At 39.2% G+C, this 27,182-nt stretch overlaps 1 protein-coding gene, 1 long non-coding RNA gene and 1 pseudogene across 2 annotated transcripts in view; 1 reads left to right on the forward strand and 2 right to left on the reverse strand.

The window, feature by feature from the left end:
• LOC143667985 (uncharacterized) overlaps window positions 1-27,182 on the forward strand; it is a 90,913-nt gene that overhangs the window by 17,881 nt on the left and 45,850 nt on the right. The window lies entirely within an intron of this gene.
• On the reverse strand, window positions 10,708-22,065 carry DMP1 (dentin matrix acidic phosphoprotein 1). The gene is made up of 6 exons (XM_077142406.1): window positions 21,987-22,065; window positions 17,472-17,546; window positions 16,963-17,010; window positions 14,678-14,710; window positions 14,449-14,496; window positions 10,708-13,048 (listed from the first exon to the last, which is right to left on the reverse strand). The coding sequence occupies exons 2-6, from the start codon at window positions 17,523-17,525 to the stop codon at window positions 11,669-11,671; spliced, it is 1,563 nt and encodes a 520-aa protein (XP_076998521.1). The 5' UTR covers window positions 17,526-17,546; window positions 21,987-22,065; the 3' UTR covers window positions 10,708-11,668.
• LOC143668527 (stabilizer of axonemal microtubules 1 pseudogene) lies at window positions 24,086-25,455 on the reverse strand (annotated as a pseudogene).

Below are 27,182 nucleotides of genomic sequence, written 5' to 3' on the forward strand. Positions count from 1 at the left end.
TTGTAGATGTGGGCCTTGAAGATTTTGCTGGCTGTTTTCTAGTTTCTTTGCAAAGTAGGAAAAAAGTCACCTTGTGAGAGTTGAAAGAGGGAGGGCACAGATGTGGGACGTAAACTGGTGGGTGGACATAATATTTGGAATGGCTGTCATATGCCGTCTACTCCTTGATCAATACAACCTACTTTTCTCTACCGGAGCACACACTCTTATACTCATATTTACACATGAACAGAAATATGTGAACAAGTAAAACTGCAGCTAAGCCTAAGTTCTCAAATACCCCATGAGATTCGTGGCATTCTTTATTGTTATTTATTATGTAGCACATGCTAGGTATGGTGCAGACTTCTAAGATGGTCCCTAATGATCCCCACATCTGATATTTCCCAAAAACATCTCCTAAGCCCCCTTTTTACTACTCCAACATTACCTTGGCACAGTATACCATTATATTATGCCTAGGTATTCCATTACCTATATGTACGAGACATATTATTTTGTTTGTGCAGGTTCACACCGCATATTCTGAGAACTGACCTATCTTTTCTATCAGTATGCACATCCTTTTTGGAGGGTGGGGATAGGTGCACGGTCTGGGAATTGAACCCAGGTCTCCGGCATGGCGGGCAAGAACTCTGCCACTGCGCTACTATTGCCCACCCCATATCCATATTTAACAACGTGATTCTATTCCATCACGCACAGTTGATTTGTCTAATGAGACCAATCAAAAATTTTCCCTGGGACTGACAAAAAGAGTTCATCTCTCTGTGATGACTGAAGATATAGGATCAGGGTTGCTGGTGACTATTCTTCCCTTTCTGAGAACAAGGAAAGAAGAGAGGGTGTCCATCCTCAAAGAGGGAGAGCGAGAACAGGTGCGCATGCAGGAGCAAAGACAAGTTAGAAACACAGGCCAGATATGACCACATTCCTGGTTTAATCAATCTGAGACCCACCAAATTCTAAACCTTTGATTTTCTTGTAGTTAATTCTTTTTAAAACTTCTTCAGCCATTTAGGTAGCCCTGACTATAGGAGTTTCCTAGTTGGTCTCCCTGCTTCCTGACTCTCCCTATTTTTATCCATCCTACATGCTGCCGACACACAGGTCAAATGGGCTTGGTAGATGAAAGGTCTTGATTTTCAGATTAAAGAATTAAATTCTTTTCAAAACTCAAAGGGAGCCAACATGCAGTTTTAGAAGGGAGGTGATACAGGCAGGGACAAGTTAAGTTTTCAAAAGTAAAGTTAGCCATGGTGCAATAGTTTGAAAAGTAGGGACACAGCTAATGTCAAGAAAAATTACTAGTGGTAGACCAGAGGACTTGTCCCCTTGTCAAGGTTGACCCATCCCATCCACTTGTGCTCTGGATCCCATACTCTTCTACCAGTTCAGGGACCAAAACAGTGGGCAACATTGCCACCTGCTGGGAGTTAGAGAAATTACAGAACAGGATGATATCTCAGGATCCAAAATGTTCTTAGATTTCCTGGTTTCAGGGTTTTTGTTTTTCTTTTTTAAGAATCCCATTTTTAAAAAGAGATGCAAATAAATTCCTATTTTGCTTAATGATGATTCTTATATTTTAGGTGATAATGCTATTTCAAATTATAACTCTTAGGGCAGTGCGATGGTGGCTCATTGGCAGAATGCTTGCTTGCCATGCCAGAGACCTGGGTTCCATTCCCAGTGCCTGCCCATGCAAAAAAATAATAATAATAAACAACTACATATAACGCTTAGACTCAAACTCTGGAAAAGATACAATCTCAGACTTATACTCTGAGAAATTTACAGTTTTATTTAGTTGGTGCCATTAAATTAGCAACATTAAATCAAACAATTATAACGCAGTAAAGTGCATTTTGGAATAGAGTGAGAATAAAAAGGCACATGCGATTTTCCATGTAAACTGGGTGGAAGCATACATGCAGTTAAATTTTAAAAAGTCATCTGTCAGAGATATAAATTTTTTATTGGTGCTCTTGGCAATGGATGGCCTTTAATTTAGAAAGGGGCCTTCCAAGGCTGATGAGTAGCAAAATGATATTTCATGAAGTTGTACATAGCTTTATTATTAATAATAAAAGAAAAAAGAAGGAAGATTCTTTACGATAACTTTGGAAACTGCAAAACATTAAAATATGTAAATTAAGTGCAAAATTTTAAAATCACTACAATCGCAACTTTGGAAAAATATGAATGCTTACAGAGTTGGTCCAGGAGACCCACGGATGAAACTTTTTCATGAAAAAAGCATTTGGGGGTGAACTTCTGGGGCATGGTGAGCATTTAGTCACCCTCCCTGGTTAGCCCTGCTCTATATCAAAACTTAAACTGCATGAATCTAGGTTTCGCCAAGCTCCAAAGTATCCTGCCTCATTCTCTTGTGTAGGACTTTCCCTGACCTCTCATCCTGTGTGGATCAGACTACAGTTTGCTATGATCCCTCAGACTTGGTGTGATCTCATTTCTCTCCTTAATATTTGAAAGTCAGGAAGGCACAGTTAACTCCTAGAAAGATAATCTTAACATGACCTCACCAAACAGATACACAATTTCTAGAAGACAGTGAAAACAGTTCTTTCATTTGCCCCTCAAAACAATTATCAACCCATATGGAGTCTAATTCCAATGGACATAAGGGAGTCCCTTCTCTCTGCTCTGCCTTTTCTCTCTTGCTCTTTTCCCTCTTCTCTCCTTTCATCTCCTCCTTTATTTTACTGTTGTTCCTTTCCTCAGGGTCAGTTAGTTCTATCAAGATTTCCCCTAGGTGAAGCTGCAGCAGAGAAAAGCAGAGGTACTTCCTATCCTTTAAGTCCCATATGGAGAAGGATAAAGGAAAATGGTCTTCTGAGGTCCGTTGCTGCCATTCTAGAGTAGAGCAATTTCTCCCTTCTCCACCTATTTAAATTCCATATTTATTACCCTAGCTTGTTAAGGACCAGGGGTAGGGCAGAGGATGTTTGGAGGAATTGGGAGGGAGACAGGATGGAAGTAAGGAAACACCCACCCCAGGAAGGAGATGTGGGAGGTTTGAAGTTCTAGCTGGGGAGGTGGATGTGGCGTGATAACACCTCAGTCAGATTCCCCCCACCTTCCCCTCTGCTAGACAGGCTGATTTCCAGCTTGCTCTCTTCTTCCCCACAGGAAACTTCCGGGCAATCTGTTAGCCCTACAGCCTATAAAGAATGGCCTTTGTAAAGGATAAAAAGATGGTAATGGTCTCTTTTCTGTCAGCTACACAATAAGTCCTCTGACCCAACACTACATTTATATTCTCTTGCTCAAAAATAACAGTTGTGATCTGGACTGGAAAGGGAAATCCAGGCTTACGAAAGTACCAGACTTTTAATTTTGTATGTCTGACCAGGTGGCCTCCAGTCTGTAGATATTTCTCATGCTGTAATTTCTTCCATCTGTGGTATTGTAGCGTAGGGAGTATGGTAAACCATTCAGGGGCTTAAGTAAGATTTATTTTGATGAGGAGGCAGATGCTGACAGAAATCTAGAGAGAGTAAAACTCAGAGACATCACATTCTGATTGAACTTGGGGTGGGCAGTTTCCCAAATAGAAAAATATCCTTACATTCCTTTCTGATGAGTTGCTTTTGCCTTTAATGATTCACCATCTGGGAGTTGATGAGACCTAACTGTGCCAGTTATTCAAACGTTAGTCCTATTCATGTGTTGGCAGAGAAAGTAGACAAGCCGTGTAGCAGGTTAAAATTTAACCTATCATATAAAATGGGGTCAGAATTTGTTTAGTTTTTTATCTCCAGAATTAGTCTTACACCTGGGGCCAAGAATGGTGATAAAGCTACAGAATTAACTATGACAGCAGGAGCTATCAGTGCTCAGGGCACTCCAGATTTTCCTGAAATTCCTAAAAACTGCCAAGCCAAAGCCTCATCCCAGAACAATTAAATCAGAATCTCTGAGATGAAGCCTGGGCAATGGTAGTTTTAAAAAGATACCTCAGATGATTCTAATGAGCAGCCACGGTAGAGAATCAGTGCTTCTAAACAGCTTAAAACAGAACAGAAGCAAGTTTACATCTTCACCCTATTTTCATTATTTAAATGGCCAGATTTGCAAGTTTTATTTGAATAATCAATGTCTCAACTTGAAATTCTGACGAATAATTTTAGCCCCTAAAGTAATAATTTTCCAAAAGGTACATAGCAAGCTTATCAAACATTGGTGTAGCTTCCTGATATTCACATGGAATCATTCATATGCTGGGGAATTCTCTTCATTACCCATATTTACAAAGCTGAATTATTCATTAATTGTCACTGACTCAAGTATTTTTTTCTATGCCACATTGATAATTCTATCAATTAATTCCATCTAAATAATACTAATGCCTACTGCACATATATAAAGATATTATGAGCAACAGTCAAAGAATATATTTTCAATTGTTTCATAAAGGAAAAATTACTCAATGTTTCTGATGAGAACTCTAAAATATGCAGTTAAAATTATATGCACATTCACTCTGAGTATAACCCGTAGATGTGTATTATTATTGAGGATAAAGATTTAGCTGCTATAACAAAGACATCCCAAAATACACTGGATTAGTAAGATATAGACTGACTTATTTTTCTCTCATGAGACAACGAAGAGAAGAGTATCTCTTGGTACAAGGGGGCTGCTCCAAGAGTTGCCAATTCCCAGGCAGTGGGTAAGAAGGGAAAGGAAAGAGAGAGGAACATCACTTCTGCTCGCATTCCCGTAGCCAGAACTGAGTCACATGTGCTTACCTAACTTCAAGGAAGGCTGGGAACTGCAATCTCCATCTGGGAAGGCTTGTGCCCAGTTGAAAATCAAAAGTGTCTATTACTAATATAAAGAAGAGGAGAATGGATATTGGGGATGGCTGTCAATCTCTATGGTTCTACAGATGACCTAAAATATAAATACACTTGGAATACAAAGAAACAATATTGCTTGCTTTATTTGAGAACATGTGTTTTTATTGTGACTTATTTACTTTGAAGAAGTTTAAAATTTTTACACATTTGATTAAAAATAGATTTTGTAATATAGCATCTTCCTTTATGCATAACATGATCTACTAACCACAGCAAGTGATGCATATAATATTGTTCACGCCATACTACCAACTCCCCCCCCTTTAGCACTGATTTGGGCTTTCTCAGTATGCAATAGTTCAACGCAACGAAGTCCAGGCAGGCCTTATGATCATCAGTGTTATTTCCTTTTATTGATTTTTTAATTGAAAGGATTGCAATAGTTCAGTCATGGACTCCTTTGAGAATCCGATGAAAATAATGGATTCTCCAGAACATACATCAGTAATTTAGCAAATAATTTTAGGAGATTAGGGACATTTCCTCATGAGTTCATTTAAGAAATAAAGCCTCAAAAGTATGTAGTCAGAAGATATCCTCCCACCTTCCACAGAAGGCTGGGGCAGTACAGATAAAATCCACTCTTCTCTATCTCTCTGGGACCCAACCAAAGGAATTCCTAGAACTCTGGTCCCAGATAAAATACCTAGTACAGGACCCTGGGCATTAGTAACTGCTCAATAAATGTTAATTCCCTTGCTGCAGAGCTGGTAGGTACAATGGTGCATCGTGGAAATACATTCAGGGCATGACATAAACTTCCAGCAAATGCCTTTATTGTATAGAATAATGAGTCCAGAAAAGGCAAATTCCCTTGTCACTAACATAGCACAAAGAGCCCAAAAGAGCAGGGGAAGAAGTCCCATGACTGCTGGTCTTCTAGCAGTGGTCAAAAACCACTGAGGTTGTTGGGGATAGATGGCAGCCCTGCATGTCCCACTCTGCACTGAAAGAGAGAGACTAATCTTGTATTCACCTGGCAAAGGGGCCCCTGCCACTCAGAAATCCCTTTCTGATAAGGATTTGGAGATGTTTGTTCCCAGTTTCCAGGTTTAAGGTCTGGCAGGGCTTTTCCATTAGACTTAATATCTACTCCAGGTTGTGGAATAGTACACAATAGGAAAGGAGGTGGGGATAGCAGAAGCTGGGGATGGTCGCTTAGTATGTGTTTGTGACTTCTTCAGAGTTGGAGATGGAAGTAAGTGAGGTCTGGGTGATAGCCACTTAACAGATGTCTATGACTTCTCTAACATCTGTTTTACAAGGGCCCTTGGTTCCTTGTGAGAATGCCCTTGGTATTTCAAACACTCTTGTTGGTACTGGTTGAAAGGTTTTAAGATACGAGGTATTTGAGAGAAAGGAAAGTAGATGAAAGGATTGCAAATGAGCATGGCAGAGCTCACCAAACCAAAGAGGGAGTGAGGTGAGGCTGTGCATGGGCTTTGGCGAGTGGAGTTTTTAAGGGTAGGGGTTAGGTGATGATGTGAAAGGGGCGGCACATTAAACAAAGGATTATTATGCTAGTGGGTTGAGCCCCGGGTGGTTAGATGTCCGTGAGTAGATGTTGGCGGCGCAAAGACCTTGACTGTAGCGGTTCACCTCTCTTTCTGGAGCGACTTCAGGATTCCAGCCATAGCGCCCTCCCTTATTCCCCTGACCGAACACTGGTGTCACTTCCTCCCCAACTGGCCAATAAGGAGCATACCCACAGCCATCACATCAGCCTGATTATTCTCATGGCATTAATGCTGCTTTTTTGGGAAAGGATGTGGATCCCCTCCCCATCAGTGGGACATTCGTCATTCTTTTTGCTCACCTAGCATCTGCTTAAATATAGAAAATTATCTCCCTATATATCTGGGTGGAAAACAAAACTCGTCTTGTGTTATAGAAACTGAAAATGCAAGATACTTTTTTCTAGACTCCCTGCACCTAGTACATGAGCACCTAGTAAAGCCTCTGCCAACTTTATGCATCTCCCATGGGCTTTTGGATTGGGAACAAGTGATACAAAAAAGCAGGTTCCATCAAGAATGGTCTCCAGCGGCAGTGGCAGCTGGACATCAAATTTCCAGGGACATCAGTAGTATCAGTGGCATATAGAGCATCTAATGGCATCACCTGTGGGATCTTTAATGCAAGACACAACATCTAAGTGTTTTGTGGTAGTATCAGTGGTTTCCAGACTGAATGAGTTCTGTTGCATGCCAAGCCGTGTTTGCTAAAGATTTTAACATATGTTTCCTTTTATCGACATCAATATTGCTAGGTTTTCTCCATCAGCATTCCTCAAAACCACCATGACATTTCTTTTTGCAATATCTACAATAACAATTATTCTGGTTTTAAACTGCTGTATAGCCCAGAAAAGCCGTGTCCTTTAATCCTGTTTCAATGTTGTTGGGTGGGATATTTTTGATTAAGTTGTTTTCAAGGAGCTCTAATCCACCCAGTTGTGGGTAGGACCTTTTGATTGGGTGGTTTCCATGAAGATGTATCTCTACACATTCAAGGTGGAGTCACTTACTAGAGCCCTTTAAGAGGGAACAATTTTGGAGAAAGCGTGAGAGCTGACACAGAGATGTTTGGAGATGAAGAAACAGAATGCCCTCAGGGAAGCTGTTTGAAATGAGAAACTGGGAGAAAAAGCTAGCAGACATTGTCATTTGCCTTCCCAGCTGACACAGAAACCCCAAACATTATTGACCCTTTCTTGAGTCATGGTGTCTTTCCCTGTATGCCTTAGTTTGGACTTTTGTTTTTTTTCAATTTGAACATTTTATGGCCTTAAAACTTTTAAATTGCAACTTAATAAATCCTCTTTATAAAAACCAATCCATTTCTGATAAATTGCATTTCTGGCAGCATTAACAAACCAAAACAGCAATCTTCATTCCAAAAATATCTTCACAGGAAAACTCTGAGAAGTAAAATGAGTTATCCCACTAAATCTGGTTCTCTCAAAATAATGGGATTAGGAAAACAAGCTATTAAAAAGTGACTGAGATAAAAATAAAAATAAAAAATAAAAAAATAAAAGTGACTGAGAGGGGTCGCGAGGGTAGCTCAGTGGTAGAATTCTCACCTGCCATGCAGGAGACCCAGGTTCGATTCCTGGCCCATGCACTTCCCCCGCAAACAAAGAAACAAAAAACCAAACAAACAAAAATTCAACAAATGGTGCTGCAATAATAGGATGCTTACATGGAAAAAGAATGAAATGTGACCCTCACCATACAGCATACCAAAAAAAAGTAAATGAAAGGTTCTTGGGTTCTTTATATATTATAATATGCACCCTGCCAATGTTTGAATGAGCTGACGGTAAATGGTAAAAGTTAGAAATACCACTTTGTATTTTGGGAGGGCCACTAGGAAGTGCCCATCTCACCTGACAACTAGGAGGAGTACAGTAAGATTTTCCTTTCAGACTAAATTTAAAAATCTTTATCGATATGCAAAATCATCGAGAAAAAACAGTAGCCCCCAGGCCAAAGGACTCCACAGAAACCAGAACACCTGTACTATTCTACATAAAGAAAGAATTAGCCATTGAAAGAGGGGTGGATTAACCCGAATGTACTTAGAAAAGAAAAAACCACTAAAGCAAGAGTTAGTTGATCATGGCCCACCTGAGCTCTTTCCAGAGGAGAGGTCAGGTTTGTAGTGTTTCAGTCCAAATTGTAAGGTTTTTCCATGGAGCATCAGAGATACCTCAGCTTATCTTAACAAATAGTATGAAGAATTCCATCACATCGCCCCCTTGGTTCTCATTTACGCTCAGCACGTAGGTTTCATTGGTTGGTTGGTTGGTTTTACATGGGCAGGCACCAGGAACAACACATGGGTTTTTAATTCTTATTGTTTCTTGGTATAAATTGAAAACTGTTTTCTGATTATGATTTCACTTCCCAAGTAGGCCCATCTGATATGGATTTCAATTATTTTGGTCCCTGTAATATAAATAAATTATAGTAAGTTAATAAATTAGCATTATGGCATCTACCTCAATCTCACATTTCTTTTGGTGAGCTAAAATTAATCATATTCCCTAATTACTCATGGGCACTACGAGGAAACGTCTATGCCTGTCAAGCTAATGACCAGATTCAACCACTTTTCCTTCGGGTAATATGTCCTTATCATTTTCAATTGCAAGATGCTTATACCCATGTCTGTATGGATGACAGACAATGAGATGAACTTTAAAAAAAAAACCTGCCGCATCTGCCTAAGATTATTTCTATCTTGAACCTACCTGAAATTCTTCCTTCCTGCCACTGTTCTTCCTTATAAAAGTCCTGTGAGATAACTAAGGTATTATGTAACCTAGAAACACAAGTGAATTTAAAATATTATGTTTATGAGACTGGGCTCTATCGTAAGGATATAGGTACCTGTAAGGAAAAAGGAACATCACAGGAACCCAAGAAAGCCAGGTCCCACAGATGTGCCTCTGGTGGGCAATTGGGCGGTCAAGATCCAAACATGTGGGCAACTGAATTCTTAGTTTGTCCTTCAACATCAGGAGCTCAATATTTTCAGTTTTGTGTTCCACCGTTAGTGAGCTTTAGCCCTCTATCTCTGCTTCTCTGAATTTTTTTCTGGTTTTGTTCTGACCACTTTCTGACATTTCTCCCCCTAAGTATCCAGATTTCCAGAGAGGGGAAAATCTAATGAGGCCTCAAGTCACCATCATTCTTGTTCAGACAGAACTTTTGCAACATGCCTGCTCACAGTCTGCCGCCCCACCCCTGTAGATTGACTCCCGCCCCCCTTGGGTCAAGAGCTGGGTATTTTGTTTGTTTGTTTTTTGGGTTTGTTTTTTTTTTTGGGGGGGGGGGCATGGACAGGCTCCGAGAATCGAACCCAAGGCTCCAGCTCGGCAGGTGAGAATTCTTGCCACTGAGCCACCATTGCACTACCCAAGTGCAGGGTATTTGAGTGGTCGGAACCTGGTCACCTTATCCTTAGGACGCAGAAGGTCCAACATAGGGCAGCTTTCCTCAGAAGGAGATGTGGGGATGGCAAGAAACTGTAGGTTCACAGTTAGCTAATGAACAGTCCGCAGAGCCATAGAATCCTGCTTCCCAAATGGAGAAATGTAGATGGGCTACCTCAGAATCTCCTGGGGTCATTTTAAACGTACAGAACCCTGGGTCCCACTTCAATCTCAAGAAGGAAGATTAGGGAATAGGTATATATGTAATCTTCCCCAGGTGACTATAATGACTCAGCTTTGATGTTCAGAGGGAACAGAGTTTTGTGAGAAGGGTCAGACTGAGGCTAGGCAGTCTTTTTAATTCTATTAATTATTTCTGGGACTTTGAATGGTGACTAGTAGAAGTGTGGGTAAAGATATATTTGAAAAGTACAAATGCTGAGGTGAAGTAGCTTTCTTGAAAGAAAAAAATATGTACGGAATGTGTTTCCCTATTGCTTCCAGAGTTTACACAGATAACAACTTGCGAGCCTGGAAAAACTAATGTTAAACTCAACATCATGAACTTTTGGTGTGGCCTCATACAAAAGCTGAGAGTTTGCTTTATTTTTTTTTCCTCATCTATAACAGGCATATTTGGTGTAATATCATAAGCAACACAAAATAATTTTACTAAAATGGATAACATTAAATTTTCATAAAATTTAAGAAAATATTTTAGTTTAATGGGATAAAGCTAATAAAACATTTGATAATGTGTTAGAGAGTTGTTTAACATAAATATATCCTAATAATTGGCACCACTGTAAAAAAAAAACACACTTCTACTGGATATTATAATTGATTTATTACAAAACAAATATTTTATGTTGAGGTAACTTTTCTAAGGGTATTTGGCAAAAGTCAATTTAATTTTATGTACACAGTTTTGCTATGTGCAACATATATAAATGATTCAGATAGTCTTTCTAGCTTTACATTTAAACTGATTTTATGAAGAATAAAGCTAGAAATTATCTGTTTAGAAAAGGTTTGCTCTCTGCCATCCTCTTCTACCCAGTCCTCCATGCTGTCACCCAATGGTCAGTCATGTGATATTAATGGGAGCCCACAAAAAAGCAATAAACAGGATTAAAAAGTTGAAAAAAACGTTTTGCTTGCCCAAAACACTTGTCTGCATCATTTGACAGCACTTTCACAAGGTAAATATTTAATCATATAGGATTTCCTGTTGTTCGTCCCAGGAATAGTCTTCTCCTTTCTTCAATGGAGAGATCCTATGCAACCCTCAGACTCCAGTGTCTTTTCCTCTGTGGAGACTTCTCCTTCCCTGATTCTGCAAGGCAAAGTTTGTTACTCTCTTCTACGCTCCCATAGCCTTTTGTTCATCTTTCTAGCATGGCACTCAGCATAATGGATTGCAATAATTCTTGTTTCCCTCATATGTATCCCTCTTTAGATTATAAGCTCCTCAGGAGCAAGAAACAAGTCTTAAGTTTTTTTTTATATCCCTTAGCACAGTGCCCGGTACGTAATAGAACTTCAATAATTGTTTGCTGGACTAATGAATTAGGAACTATTTCAGCTGTGAAGCTCTAATATACATCTTTCTTTGCTTCTAGTCTCATCGAGTGTGTCCCGGTGTCATTCCACATTCTGAAATGTCTAAAGAACGGTGGCACCTTAGAAACAAGGGTAATGTTCAGCAATTTCTTTCCAAAAGAAATGTCTCTGGCTATCCTCCTGATGAAAGGGCCAATAAATTACAGTTGTAATGATTTCCCTACTCTCCAGCCCCCAGACTCCTTTACATGAGAGCCGTTTCTTAAGAAAGCTGATGCTAATAGCCATCTTGGCAGTCATTGTCATCTTGATCTTCGATGGGTTTGTTATGATAAGCATCAACTGTCAGCTTTCTGCTTTCCATCTCAGTGTTTCTTGACTGGTCATCCTCCTCGCTGCTTGATTTGCTCTCAGCAGAGCTGCTATCTTCTTTGGATTTGCTGCTGTCCCGAGAATCACTCTCACCATCTTCCTCATACTGGTTGTCCTGCTTAGACCGGCTTTCCCTGCTCAGGCTCTCTGCTGAGGTGCTCTGAGACTGGAGGCTCTCCTGGCTAGAACTGTCTTCATCCTCAGTGGTCTCTGAACTTTCCTCAGAGTGTCTGAGACTCTCGCTGGAGTCACTGTCAGCTTGCTCGTCTCTGGATTCATTTTCTGAATTGGAGGATTTACTGGAGTTTTCCTCTTCACTGGAGCTGCTGTCTTCCTGATCTCCCTCTGAATGGCTGACATCACTCTGCTCTGGGTTGTCCCCCCTGAACTCATTCTCTACCGCTTCCTGAGATTCACTGCTGTGCTCTTGAGATGGGAGGTCAACCTCTTGACTAGATTCACTGCTGAGCTCTGGCATGCTTTGGCTGTCTTCTTGGGAGTGACTCTCCTCACTGTCTTCTTGAGATTCGGCCTTGCTATTTTCCCTGGATTGGCCGAGGCCAGCATCTTTGGAGCTGCTGTTTTCTGTGGAGTCACTCATGGCTTCTTCCATCGTATTGTAACCATCAAGCTCATTCCTGTCATCTTCCTCAGAAAGGTGGGATTTCCTGAGAAATTTCCTACTGGGATACGCCACGGAATGGTCATCATCTGAATCCTGAGTGCTTGCTTGCTCATCGCTGTTTGATTCTTTTGATCTGACACTTGCACTGCTCATTCTGGAGTGGCTTCTCTCACTCCTGACCCTGTCTGGATCATCGCTCTGCATTCCTTCATCATCAAACTCAGAGCCATCCCCATGGCTGCTCTCCCCTTCACTGCCGCCTCCTCCCCAGCGCTCTTCACTCTCACTCTCATAGGTGGAGTCCCCTCCCTCAGGCCTGCTCTTCACCTCTTCCTCATTGCCCAGGTCCTTGCTCTCACTGCTGGTATCCTGGGCACTCTCTTCCCCTTGGGTGGTGCTCTCTTTACTGGATTGTGCCGAGTCAGAAGAGTCCTCATCACTTCCAAGTCTTGTGTTATCTCCCTGATGTCCCTCTTCTGGCCCTAGGCCCTTGTCCTCATCACCAAAGGTGTCATCTCCACTGTCATCTTCATCGTCATCTTTATCATCTCCTCTTCCTCCACGCCTAAAGACGCCCCCAGCTGGTCTATAAATATACTGATGATCATCCGGTCCCAGGCCGTCCTCTGATTCAGCACTTTCACTGGAACCTTCATTTGCCTGGAGGTTGGGGTAACAGACACGGTCAGCATTCTAGCACTGAAGTACAGAGAGTGTTTACTAGTGCCTTTCTGGGCTCTTTGTACTTTCTTCTTCCTATGACCCTCCTCTAACCCACGATCAGTTTTACTCTTCAATAGCATCCCCACCAAAGGCAAGATAGGCTCTGGAAGGAGAGTCGAGAACCAACTCATTCCATTTTATATAGGCACTCTTCCCTCATGACGTAAACAGTGTGACCACAACACAGCTTAGTTCTAAGTGTGAGGTCAGAGAAGTGACCACAGTGAGTAATCGGATGCATGACAGATAAGGAAGGATAGTGAGTCATCATTCACTACGCTTTGGAAAAACTGCTCCCATCACCACACCCTACAACAAAGCACACGTGTCAGCACTTTTTTCTTTCGCCATATGTCCCAGCTGATCCTCATTTAGCTTATATCACACCCCTTTCAAGCAGGAACCGTCGCTCTCATTTGAGAGCTTTAAGAACATTGCGCAATAAATCACAAAGTCACTAGAGAGGAGCATCTTCCCAATTCTATGCTTTTTAATTTCTACAGTCTTCCTCAAACAAAAATTTAGTAAATAAGGGTGGAAACATAGCAATTCATCTTTCAATTCTGGCTGAGTGTAGAACACAACATAGGTCGAAACTTCAGGAGAAACCTAGTTCCCTGAATTTCAGATTGAGTTTGAATAAATGATATGCCAGCCCGGAAAGTAATGACCTTCAGTCTTTAAAAAAAATTTTTTTAAGATATATTTTAAATAAATAGAAGTGATTACTGAAGTACTAGAGTAAGTCAAATGCTGACTGTGAGAATGCTGGGTTATTTGCCTTTCCCACACCAATTCTGGATAGACCCATTTTAAGGAGAAAGTTGTTAACCAATGTGGATGTTTCATTTGAGGGTTCCTTAGGCTCTTCTTTTCCTCCCCGCTGACAGGGTCCTAGACTTGGAAGTCTCAGACCCTGCAGGCACCCCCTGTTTGCCAGAACACTTTTCCTCACCTGGTCTGAATTGCTCCAGTGCTAAAAGCAGCACTGTAGAATGAGTGAGCGTCTACTTGTCTAACATAGTGAATAACCACTTGTGTTTTGTGTGGCATTATTATTATTATTATTATTTTGCCATGAGAGACATTTAGGGCCACAACATCTACAATGAGTACCAGTGGTACATATGGAAAGAACAGTATGGAATGAACAGTATGTCCACAACATCTGAATTCTCTCTACTCATTTCTCCCTCTTATTTGATGGGACTACTTAGCCAACATAATCAGTGGTTAGAAAATATTATATTTAGAACTGTTGCCAGGTAATTTAATCTAACATCATTTCCTCCCATTTCTAAGTAGCCTGAAAAGTTAAGAAAGATGTGTTTAATTACCTGTTCCTCTGAACTAACTTTACTTTCATCTGATGACTCACTGCTCTCCTGAAAAGAAAAAAAAAGTGTTTATTTTTCCTTTCAGCAATTCCTCAGGAAAGAAAAAAATATGATACACATCAATTGCTTGTGGTTTGGGTTTACTGCTTTCAAAATGGCATAAGGTGATGGGAAGAGAGTTAAAGTTACTTCATGAGATGTTTAGGACAAAAATAACTGAGATACTTACCAGGGGTGGTGATGGTGTCTCAGCCAAATGACCCTGAAAAAGGGAAGGAAAACACATTACTCCTTCACAGATGGGTTATGTCATTGCAAATATTTTAGGTATTTTTTTTTTAGTTTCTTGATACATACTTTACATGAGTAATCATAAAATTTTATGGTGCAATGTTGGAAAAGTGAGTAAGGTAACTCATGGCCTTAAAATATCTTCGGGTATAAAAGACGTAGGAGATTTTTATATTCCTGATATTTCACTTACAGAAAAAGTAAACTTTCTTTGAAGCTAGCTGTGCATGCAACCTTGAGTAAATGTAACAGGGAGAAACAGCACTGAAACTCAGAATGCACTTTTAAGTCTCAGTTAGCGTGACCAACCATCAGGTTTAGCTCTGAAAATTCTGGGTAAATTGGGATGGTTGGTCACTCTGTGAATTTGAATAATTTGCTCCACCAGTCTGGTTTTTCCATTTCTTATTCATAAATTAAGAAAATTAACACCCATGTGCTTACTCCACAGGGTTGCCCTGAGAATGAAATCAGCTAATATCTATGGAAGCAATTTGAAACCATTCGATGTGATATAAACTAAAGAAATAACCTATTTTGAGAACATCTACCTTATAAAATTCAATAATAGACAAAATTAAATCAAAGAAACAACTAAACCTTTAATGAGTCACACAGGATCACTGATTTTTTTAAAAATGCTGTGTGATAAATAGGAAAACTACAACTAATGCAAACTATGGACTATAGTTAGTAGTATTGCAATGTTCTCTCATTAATTATAACAAAGGTACCATGCTAAGTGTCAAAAATAGGAGGGTATGAGGGGTATGATATTTTTCTTTTTGTAGCAGTGAGTATGTTCTCAAATTGATTGAGGTGATGAATGCACAAACTCTGTGATTATACCACTCTGGTGGCAGCTGTGGACACAGCAAGTTCCCTGTGTGTGACTCAACATGGAGCAACAGGTGTGAGTACCCAATGCACAAAGCAGAGAAGGGCTGCTGGCAGTAGGTCTTCAAAATGCCTCCTAGCATGTTGCTAGCATGTGCTGGGGGGAGATGTTTCCTCAGAGGAAGGAACTACCATCACTTTAAGCCTTTGTGCTGGACAAAACTGCAGGAAGGCATGGTGAAGCAGACTCCCCTCCAGTGAGCTAGCATCTGGAATTAAGGATGGAGAGGAGTGAGATTGGTATTTTTATCATGCCAATGGTAGACATGAGATCCACCAGGGATTTGCGGTACTCTTAGCATCTCTAGTGTAATAAGAGGAAAGATCGATAATGGCACTTTTAAATTAACCAGCTTTTGGATATCTCTGATGAAAGGTCATATAATAAATTCTGCAATGTCTACCTTGGCTGCAGGCACCACATTGCGGGCCTCTGACATCATATGGCTGCCACCAAAAACTTTGGACTCAAGCTGCATATGCATAAAAGCCATCAGAAAATAGGGTAGTGAACAGAATGCTCTGATTTAAAATAAGACATTAATTCTTATTTCTAGTATCAGTCTTGAGAACTTAACAGCATCTCAGACCTGGCCCCTGCCTGAGAGGGAATTAATACTCTGGTTAAAGATGTGGATTCTGAAGCCAGAGCAACCTAGGTTCAAAGCCTGACTGGAACACTTATTAACGATATAACCTATACAGGCTAGGTAATACTCTGTGCCTCAGTCTTCTCATCTGTAAAATGGGAATAAAATAAAAACTAATCCACAGAGTTACTGTGAAGATTAAGAAACTTAATACATGTAAAGCACTCAGAACCATGCCCAACAATTGTTCTTACGTTTTTTGATTAATAGCTATTAGGTTATTGAGAGTTAATACTAAAATAACATTAGCCATCATTCAAAAGAATATAGTGTCTTTTCATTCTTTTTTTATTTTTTTCTCGCCTCCCAGGAATTGACTCCCTTACCTTCTCGGACATACGTCACCTACCAGGCCCCTTGTTAAAACAGAAGTCTTGGTCAGTCCTGAACAGTCTTGGTTCATTAGCATCCAACCCTCATACTACCATACACATCCATTACAAGCATAAAAAATTATGCTTCCTCACCAAATTATCAAATTAAGTTGGAGCTGAAGCATTAGCTCACCTAAAACTAAAGTTTTTTCATGAACTGGAAATTATAGCTATTACTTCCTATGTTGTTGGTCATTTTTGTAGTAATTAAACCATCAGCAGGCTCAACATTTGCAAAAGAGCCTTTGGGTTATAAGAATACTACATTAAGATAAATTTCAAAACTTCATATTTCTACTTACCTTCCTTTCTTCAGAGCTCTCAGATTGAGTATGCTGATACCTGGCTACCTAGAAAATTTAATATAAAGGTCAATTCATAGAGCAATTTTCAAGACAGCAGCTGTTAATACTTTACATACTTAGGGGACATGGTAGTCAACTTTTAGAATCATCTGGAGGGTTTTTTAAGTCAGAGATTGCTGGGCCCAATCCCCAGAGTTTCTGGTTCAGTAGGGCTGAGGTGGGACCAAAGAATTTGCAATCCTAACAAAGTCCCAGTTGATACTGATCCTATGGCTGCTGGTCTGGAGATGATACTTTGCGTATCACTCAAGAAAAATGGTTATTATGGCTATATGAATGGCACCTGAAGAGAATAAGGAATAATTCAGATGATACTTTAATGAGACTAGCTTCTTAGGAAACTACTTTTTATCTCCATAGAACATAGACACTTTGGTTCACAGCAAATGAAAATTGTAGAGTTTTAGGTATAAATTTTATTTCAGCTCTACCAGCCTGATACTTACTGGGTGAGCACAGGATAATCCCCAAAGGAACACAAGCAGGATGCTGGGCTTCATAGCTGAGCGTGGCACCACTACCTGTGATGAAGGACATAAGGTGTTTTTCTCAGTTCTAAGGAAATGGAGTAACTTCAACTTTTACAACTTTTTCCTATTAAATAAAAACTCATCCAAATGTCAGTTGACTTATGAATGGATAAGGAAATGTGGTAGAGCCACATTACAGGATATTATTCCACAATGAAAAGGAATGGGATATAGATACATGCAGCCATATAGATGAACTTTGAAAACATTATGCTAAGTGAAAGAAAGTCAGTCACAAAAGACCATATATTATTACTTGAATCATTTATATGAAATGTGCAGAATAGGCAAATCTATAGAGAAAGAAAGTTAGTGATTGCCTGGGCTGGTATGGATGACTGATTGGGGCATGTTGACTAAGGGGAGTAGGATTTTTTTGTGGGGGAGGAATTGGGGGGAGCGGTTGAAGAAATGTTCTATAATGGATTATGGTAATGCTTGCACAGCACTTTGAAAAAGATAGAAACAACTGAACAGTGTATTTCAAATGGATGAAGTGTATGGTATATGAATTATATTTCAATGATAGATACAACTCACTCCTGGCAGATAAATTGAAACCTTTTCAAAAAGGAAATCATCTAACATTTCTTCACTAACACTTCATATAGAAGAAATGGAGGAGGCAGGGCTAAAGAAACAGGAATAGAGAAATTTCTGAACATTCACTTTCATTACAATTATGCATCTCAGTATGGCAGAGCAACCTGGCAAATTTATTCCCTGATATAAATACATTTATTTACACCATTAACAGGTGGTGGATATTTTCCTTGAACCACACATGCAAAATGGCTTCTGTGTCACATTTATACCATATAATAGTATCTAGACAAAGTAGTTGGCTTTTGCATTTTTTTTCTAGGTCTTAAGGAGATACACTATGGGAGGATTCATATTACGGTTCCAGAAAACTCTTAACATCTACTATGAAAAATTCAGTCATACATTATACATGATTATGTCTAATTGTTGCAAGTGTCATTTGCACTTCTGAAGGAGCTAGGGAAGATTAGAGGTTTGGGATATACTTGTGATTCTTGCTGAGAGAAACATGCCAAATCAAGCTGTATTTTCTTGGAGGATAGCTTTATTTCACACTTTGGGAACTGGTGGGATTTGAAAAACAATTTGTTCTACACCTAAAAATAGATGTACTAGATGGTAACAGAAGTTATCGGATTGATTTAAAAGGCAAATAACGTGCCGTGCTCTAGTGGGAACTTGTAACTGCCCTAACATTATGGTCACGTGGACTTCCTTACATTTTGTGAAAGATTGCAAGTTTCACTCTACTTGTTGTGTTGGTTTGCTTCTTAAAATGTCAAGTACTTACTATACCAGTAGGAAGGGATCTATGCTGACAATTCCCAATCCTGATTGTATATTAGTATCATCTGGGAGGCTTAAAAAAAGATGCTAATGCACAAATCGCACCTCAGAATAATATGTCAGTTCATTGGAGGTGGTTACGAGAATGGGTTTACTTTTAAAGTGCCCTAAGTGGTTTTAACCCTTGAGCTAAGAAATAAGAATACATTGCTCAATAGTCTAAAACATTGACCTCAAGAAGTCATCTAACTTCTTCTTTAAAAATTGTACCAGAAAACAATAGAAATCCTAAGATAAAGAGACTGAAAATGTTCTTCATTTCAACTTTCAAATGTTCTTCATTTCAACTCTTCATTTCAACTTTCAACTCAACTGGTCAGTCTCTCATTGTATATGATCAGCATTACCTTTCTTTAGCAAAGATAATCTTAGTGTATGCTATTTTCTTTATTCTATTTCAGCATAGTACATATCAATCTGTGTTTTGATATCAATTTAATTTTTTTCAAATCTAGTGTCAATAAAGAAAAACATAAAAAGGCTCAACTCTACCTAAAACAATCCCAATTCAACAGATGTTACTTCCCTTTAGTGCTCTGTAGTGCCCATCATCAAATAGATTTTTTTTTTTAGTTTTTAGACTCATTTCTTAAAGAAAAGTAAGTTTCATCAGATATGATACCATATGCCACTGGTTTCAGCTTCACAAGTCAAATGAAAATTAGGCAGCTCACCATTTTATTTTTCAAAATGAAATTTCAATATGCTCTGAAAACTAGCAAATATTCCAGCCTTGATAAAAGGTCAATGAATATTGGGCTCTCTTTCTTTATTTTATTTGGCCTCCTCTAATCTAAATAACAAAAAGAGGGGAAATGCCACTGGGCATTTCTCTAAACCAATGAGGGATGTGGAGTTTACCAAGAAATTGTGAGCTTCCGGTCATATTACTTAGGAATGGAATATTACAAAAGCTAAGGAAGATTTAGCTTTTGTAATAACTTGAGTGGGCTTCTAAAAATACCAATTATCACCCTGACCTAAAGCAATAATTTCCCAAATGGAAGTGTGGTGCGCTAACATAATAGCAACCCCGGGGTCCTGAGATAGCAAACATTGTCCCTCAAAAATATAGTCTCTCACTGAGTACTAAAGAAAGCCATATCTTATACACTACAGTAGGATTTCTTTTAGTATTTTCCATAAGAATAATTATACTTTTGGGAAGTCTATTTCCAGTATCTCCAAACTTTTATAGACACTGACTAAAACCCTTAAAAAATAAAAAAGCAGATAGGCAGTAATCCTGTTTTGAGCAATAAACTGGCAAAATAGCTACAATCCTGAAAGACCTGGCTCCAGAATCCCAAGTGCTTCCTTCATTGATTAGTCAATGTCATTTCTACAAGGATAGCATGTAACAAAAAGAAATCAGTCATTGCAATGTGCATTTCATCTGTTTGCAAGGCACTGTATTAGAAGACTTTCAACCTTTCTGGATTGTTTTCCTGGAGTTGAAAATATCTCAAAATGTTCAGGACTTGGAGGAAGGAATGCAGTACAGATTTTCACATTTCTAGGGGTTCTTATGTAAGGAAGCTTGTTCTGGAATTTCCTCAAAGCTAAGCTTCACTTGCAAAATATACATGTTCTTTTACATATACTGGAATGAGATAGGCTAAAAGGAGGAAATAAAGGCTTAAAAAGTCATACGCTCATTTTATTCCTTGGAAAACAACATATTGAGGTTTGGAATGCTTATTTTTGTCTTGGTATTTTGATCCTCAACAATCCTAATGAATCCTTAAATTCATTCATTAGCAGTCAGCAAATATTGAGTACATATTGTATGCTAGGCACTGTTCTAGGTGTGATATGTAAAAATAATAATAACCTATTCATACAAAACTAAAATTACCCAGGTCTCAATTATCAGAACTCTATAAGCTAGAATTTTTCTTATTATGATTCTGAAAATAAAGTAGATTTGAACCAGGAATTCAGAGTTCTAAACCAATACATCAATTAAAATTTCCATCACTACCACCTGTGTTTATCTTGAGGTCAGTTATAATCAATGCAACATCATAGGCCTTCAAACACTGTGAAATAACTATTAGATGCTCCAAAACTAAATACACATTTGGAAAGTCTCTGAGTACCCAAAGCACATTGGTCCACATCACCATTTTGTGGTAGGTAAGTGGACTCACACCTTTGTTCATTTGTTTTGCAACATCAAGGCTGAAGTAGAACACTCTGCTTGAGCCTCGGTTAAACAGAAAGTTTGGTTAACCACAAGTTTTTGCTCCTGGAGAAGACAGTTGCTTCAAGTATTACTATTCCACATGAAATCTAGATGTCATAAAGAACATATCATCTGACCTCCACTCCCACTCTCTGTCATGGAAAGCAGAAGTAGAATAAATGCAGCAAATACAAATACATATGGACATAATAAGTCTTCTACATTAGAAAATGCTTTAGAAGACAATTAAATTCAACATTCACTGAACTCTTACTGTATGAAAGACATCATGTTAACATGAATACCCAGCTAAACAATACAAAAGCGTTACTATCTTATACCCTCAGCATCTTATTTCAGTTACTCAGTTGATAATGAATATTACTGAATTCTCTGTAGTTTGGTAACATTAAGTGATGTTTAATTAAAAGGGCCTTATTTTGATAGACCTGCCAATCTAGGTTCGATTTTTTCACAAAGTCTTATAGGTCTTGAATATCCCAATATCCATGAAACATAAAAGTAAAAGTTTTGATTTGCTATTTAAAGTTAAACTTCAAAATAACCTTCTGTTTCTTCTTCAATGAACTTTGCTTTTCAAAAATACAATGCATAACTCTAATTTAAATTATTACAGAGAAAAACACCTGGCTCTATTGACTTACCTGTTGTTTTAATATCATTATTTACTCTAGCATAAACAATGCCCAGAAATGGGAGTCGTTTTACCTAAGGCACAGCTCTCCCCATCTCTCTATGCATTGCATAGCACCTCTCAATGTGTATGTATATTAATATTTTCCAATCAATGCAGAAGTTATAAAATAAATTAAAAGATGAAAATGCCTTACCTTGTTCAGTTCCCAAAAAGTTTCAAAAGTCAGGTTAAACTTTTCACAGAGGAAATCTATGCCAGATGAAGCCACCCGTCTGTTGGTGTTTGAACAGTTCTCTGATAGTGCAGGAATTTAAACTCAGCTTCAGCTCTTCTCAGCCAATCACCCCCAGCCTGGAAGTGACTTACATCACAAGGTGTCACCGGGACTACAGCCCACACTTCCTCCAGCATGCAGAGGCAGAGTTTCCCTAAAAAGCTCTTGTGGTTCCCAAATGACTAGACGAGTTTCCATTAAATTGAAGATCTTCCTAAAGCTTTATTTTGATTTCTAAATATATGTCATTCACATCCATGCAGACTTATAGACATTATAAACAATGGCAATGTCTGCCACCCACTGACAGATCCCAGCAGAGCCAAGGATGGGAAAAGGAGTGTCATGGGGTGGGTAAAATGTTTCCTGTTAACGTACATTTCCAGGATGTACATGAAGGTAGTTACTAAAGTACTAGCTTTTCTTAAATTGTTGTTGTTAGTAATATAGCATTCTACTTTTTCCCATTTCCTCTCTTAGTAGCTTCTACTACTCACCTCTTTTTCCTCCTATTATCCTATCTCCCCCTCCCTACAACAAAAGCCCCAAATTCTTACTAATTTAATGGAGTACTAACACAGAATTCTATGGTGACAGGAAATATTAAAGCACCTCCCTAAATAACTTTTGTTTTTAACCAAAAAAAATTTAAATGTAACACATCATTCTCCCAGTTCATCACCATGTGACTCTTTGGGATTAGAAGTGGATTAAGGGGAAATCTAATTGAGTAGTGTATTAGTTTCCTGGCTGCTAAAACAAATATGATACAATGGATGAACTTAAACAATGGGAATTTATTGGCTCACAGCTTTGAGCCTAGAAGTCCAAAATCAAGGTATGTGTAAGGTGATGTTTCCTTCCCCCAAGCCTTCGGTGTTCTGAAGCTGGCTGCCAGCAATCTGAGTCCTTGGCTCGTCTGTCCTACAGCAGAGCACAAGTGTCTTCTCCTTTTTCTTCCTGGTTTTGTTGACTTACGGCTTCTTGCTTCCCCATGATTTTCCTTTCATCTGTCCAGTTTCCTTTGTTTGTAAGGATGTCAGCCACATTGGACTAAGGCCCATCCTCATTCAGTCTGGACACAAGTTAGACAATAATAACATCTTCAAAGTTCCTTTTTATATTTGGGTTCACACCCATAAGACCAGGGGTTAGGACTTGATTGCGCCTTTGTGATTGTGCATAATTCAAACCTCCAAAAGACAGCATCCAGACAAACCGTTTTTCAAAAGACTCTGTGCCAACACTGAGATTGTAACAAAATAGATAAAATCTTTTCAGGGAGAGTACCAAAGATTGTTCAGGGGAACTGGAATTGGGGTTGGCATTTCCCAAGAAGAATGCAAAAGTAACAGAATAACTACTGAATAAATATTCAAAGAATATAAGCCACTGCAATGTAAATTTCTCAAGACTGGGGATGTTGGTTTCTTTACTGGTATACAATCAGTGCCCTAGTACCTAGAACAGTTGCTGGGTCATATAAACATTAAACAATATTTTTGAATGACTGATGGATAGGTTTTTCTTTTTTTAATCCCCCCAAAATAAATTTTATTCTTTGGCACTTCATATTTGGCAAGAGCTAATCAAAATGTCAACTCATAAAATGACTAAACTAAAAACATATATCTGAATAACCTCATAGAAACCAGCTTTGAGTCCCATGAGCACAAGGTGAGGGACCCAAGGGGAAGAGTACAGCTGAGGATTAAGCGGAGTTAATTAGCTAGTGATTCAGTGTCCTTTTCCTTGAGTCATGTGATTCTCATTTATTCAAGTGTCCCGGGAATGATGAAGAAGATTTTTTTTTCAATTTTGAGGAATTATTTTATTTTGTCCAAGGAATCATTCTTAATAGTCTGCTTTTAAAAGTACTCTGCATTGATGGATGGGCCATGGTGGTTCAGCAGGCAGAGTTCTCGCCTGAAATGCCAGAGACCGGGGTTTGATTTCCGGTGCCTGCCCATGCGAAAAAAAAAAGTACTGTGCAAATTCTCAATAATGATTTTTTTTAATCAGGTAGACACTGCCAATTCCCTTTGGTTAGGGGTCTCCACATCCTCACCCAAAGATGGCTGCTCCTCTGAGAGCCTGTCTGGGACACCGGCCTGTATATCCTGTGCCCCAAAGCATCTGTTTCCTCAAAGGTATAGCCGGAGAGCTCAGGATATGAGGCAGGTACCTGACCATCTCCTTGGAAGTAAAGCTGATAGCATAGGTGGTCTGGCCCTCCACCAGGATGTTCCCTTGGGGAGCCAGACCAGGGGGGCTTAAAGCTTTTGGTATTGATGGAGGGGAAAGGGGCACATAGTAGGCCCGAGAGGTGGTCAGGTAGTCAGGGGCTCTGTAAGAAGGTCCTGCTGGGGAACAGGCTTGACTGGCTCCATGCCAATGTTTGCTCATGGCTTGTAGTCATCCTTGGTTGGGTTGAGATGTCAAAGCAGCCACCCTTCTTGATCTGGATCACGAGCCAGCAGGACTGAGCTGGGGTACCCTTAGGGTCTGGGTAATGGGCCTGCATAGTCATCATAAGGTCCATCTTCTTTTTGGGAGGGATGTAGATGATGGGAGCTTTCGAGAAAATCTGTGGCATTGGCCAAGCTTGGTACTTATCTCGAAACTCAGTGGAATTACAGAAAGGCATGTCTAGCCCACAAGGCTTGGCTGGAGGTTTTAAGCTCTTGGCAAACTCCCCCATCAGGCCCCAGAAGGACTCTCTGTAAGTGGTAAGGCTCTCAAAGGGGATTTCACATTGGTCTGAACTTCTCTGCCTCACGTGCAAAGCACTATCTTCAAGGGGTGGGCCACGTAGCTCATCTTGTAATTGGTCAGATCCTCCAGGGGGATATTGCAGAGTTTAGGCACTGCCAGAGGCTTACAGCTCCTGCTGGTCACCAAGTCCTTGATGATCCTGGTGCATGGTTCTACTATCAAACTTGGTTGATGAAGGCCAGTAGCTGTATTCTAGACAAAGCGGTTCTCAACTGGGTTGGCTCCAGGGTAAATAATCATCTTTATATATAGGCAGACACTCCATTCTGTCCCCATATGGTTATTTACCATCCCGAGGTTTGATGGTGTCCACTCGACAGAGAGGGTGCAGGTTGTAATCTTGTTTGTATGTTGTGAGCAAATCCATATTCTCTTCACTTGGGATGAACTGCTTGGGCTGGTGGACCTTCACTGGTAATACTTTGAGAGGCCCAAAATCTCTCCTGGATGTGGTCAGTCCTTCCATTGGTATGGACCCTTTCTGGTACATGAGCTTGGGCTTGAAGGATTCTCTGGGCAGGTAAGAGTGATAAAGAGGATAGTTTTCCATGTATTGAGGGAGAAGACATGGTTTCTCTGTTTTATCATAAATCTTGATAGGAGCATGTGGACAGTGGTGTCACCTTGGCTTCACTTGTCTGTTGAGAGCTGCTCTCACACACAGACCTTGCTCCCTTGAGAACAAAGCAGTTTAAGGTGCCAGTCTTCACTGCTCAGATGGTGCGCAATCCTGGATAGGTTTTTAAATGGGCCAAATTGTTAGCTTGCCTGCAGTGCCCACATATCTCACTCTAGCTTTTTGGAGGTATTATGGTTGTTGGCAATTTTAGTTGATGTTCCTACCTTTGGGATTTTAGAGAACTTCATCCAGAAAATCAATGTCAACTTATATAGATTCTTAATTTATTTCATGTGAACTGAAATATTGGGTCAGAGTGAGGGCAGCAAATGAAGAGAAAAGATTCTGTTTTCATACTGGACTGAGTAGAAAATGAATATAGAAATGCTATAAATTTACAATGTTCTGTTCTGATTCTTAATTATACTTTTGGTGATTTCATAGATCTTGACTGAGAGTTATTCTAGATGAACCTGCTATCCTTTTCTTGTGTATGGTTCTTTCTATAAGTTTTCTCTTTTTAAATCAATTTTAATTACAAACTCTAAACCTTATAATCTTATGTTAGTGTGGATTGTGGGAAGATTTTGGTAAAGAAGGTAAAATACATTGCTTTAGAATCTCTCCAAATCCTCATATAAATGCAAACAAAGCAACAACATAACAAAACTAAAAGCCATGGGCAACACTGAAAACAAAACTAAGTGTTTTAGATATCTACTGCTTTATTTAAAAACCACTCCAATACTTCATTCCTAAAACATCTGCCATTTTATTATCTATTACAGCTTATGTAGTCACCTAAGGCTCAATTGAAGTAGAACATTCAAAATGACTTTTTCATATGTTGTTGTCTGGAAACTCAGCTGAAGGCAGTATCCTGAGAATTTCATCTTGGAGATTGAATCTGGTCCCCACAAAAGGCCTGTTCAGGTCCCAACCTTGGTCCTGTGGGTATAAACCCATTTGTAAATAGGACCTTTGAGGATGTTATTATTTAGGGTGTGCCCAAACTGAATGAAAGTGGACCTAAATCCAGTATGATGGACATAATTATAAGCAAAGGAAATTGGACACAGAAAAAAGAAAGCAAGAAGCTGGAAGTCAACAGGTCCAGATAAATGTAGGAAAGGGTAATGGATCCAGAAATCTTAGAAAGCAGGCTAATATATTTAATATGTATTATATATATGAAAGATGAAAACAACATGTGAAGTTAGGAACTACCCTGAACCAGTCTCTTTCTAAACATACAAGAAAACCAATTTCATATAAAATAAAAAGGAGAAAAATAGAGAGATCATATCCCTTAATCAGCAGAGTAACAACCTTGTAAACAATGAAAGCATGCTGGAAAGATATGAACAAAGAATATACCAACACCATAAACTTCTATTTCAAAAAGAGAAAAAGACAGTAAGATAACTATACAATTGACGAATAACAGCATAAATCAAAATTAGAATAACTCAGAAATGAAGGGTCTGAAATTGAGGAAAAAGCAGAAATAAAAGAAAAAATTAGTTTGGAAATTAAGACTAAATAAGAAGGAACACAAGAGGTAATAAACACAACAGGTAATACCTTAAGGGAAACAGAAAGTGAAAAGGAAAACATTTTTTAAATTAACCAGTATGAAGAAAGAGACAAAAGGTATTTGAGAGAGAAATGACATATTGAAGATGGGCAAAAAAGATCCAAATAACAGATAATAAGAGCCC

The sequence above is a fragment of the Tamandua tetradactyla genome, chromosome 24 (genome assembly GCF_023851605.1).
Source record: "Tamandua tetradactyla isolate mTamTet1 chromosome 24, mTamTet1.pri, whole genome shotgun sequence".
Classification (NCBI taxonomy): Eukaryota; Metazoa; Chordata; class Mammalia; order Pilosa; family Myrmecophagidae; genus Tamandua; species Tamandua tetradactyla.

Coding starts and splice junctions, on each gene's coding strand:
- DMP1 (XM_077142406.1), bottom strand. CDS start 17,525: ATGAAGCCCAGCATCCTGCTTGTGTTCCTTTGGGGATTATCCTGTGCT. Junction 17,011..17,471: donor GATTATCCTGTGCTCACCCA/GTAAGTATCAGG, acceptor TAAATTTTCTAG/GTAGCCAGGTATCAGCATAC. Junction 14,497..14,677: donor AGACACCATCACCACCCCTG/GTAAGTATCTCA, acceptor TTTTCTTTTCAG/GAGAGCAGTGAGTCATCAGA.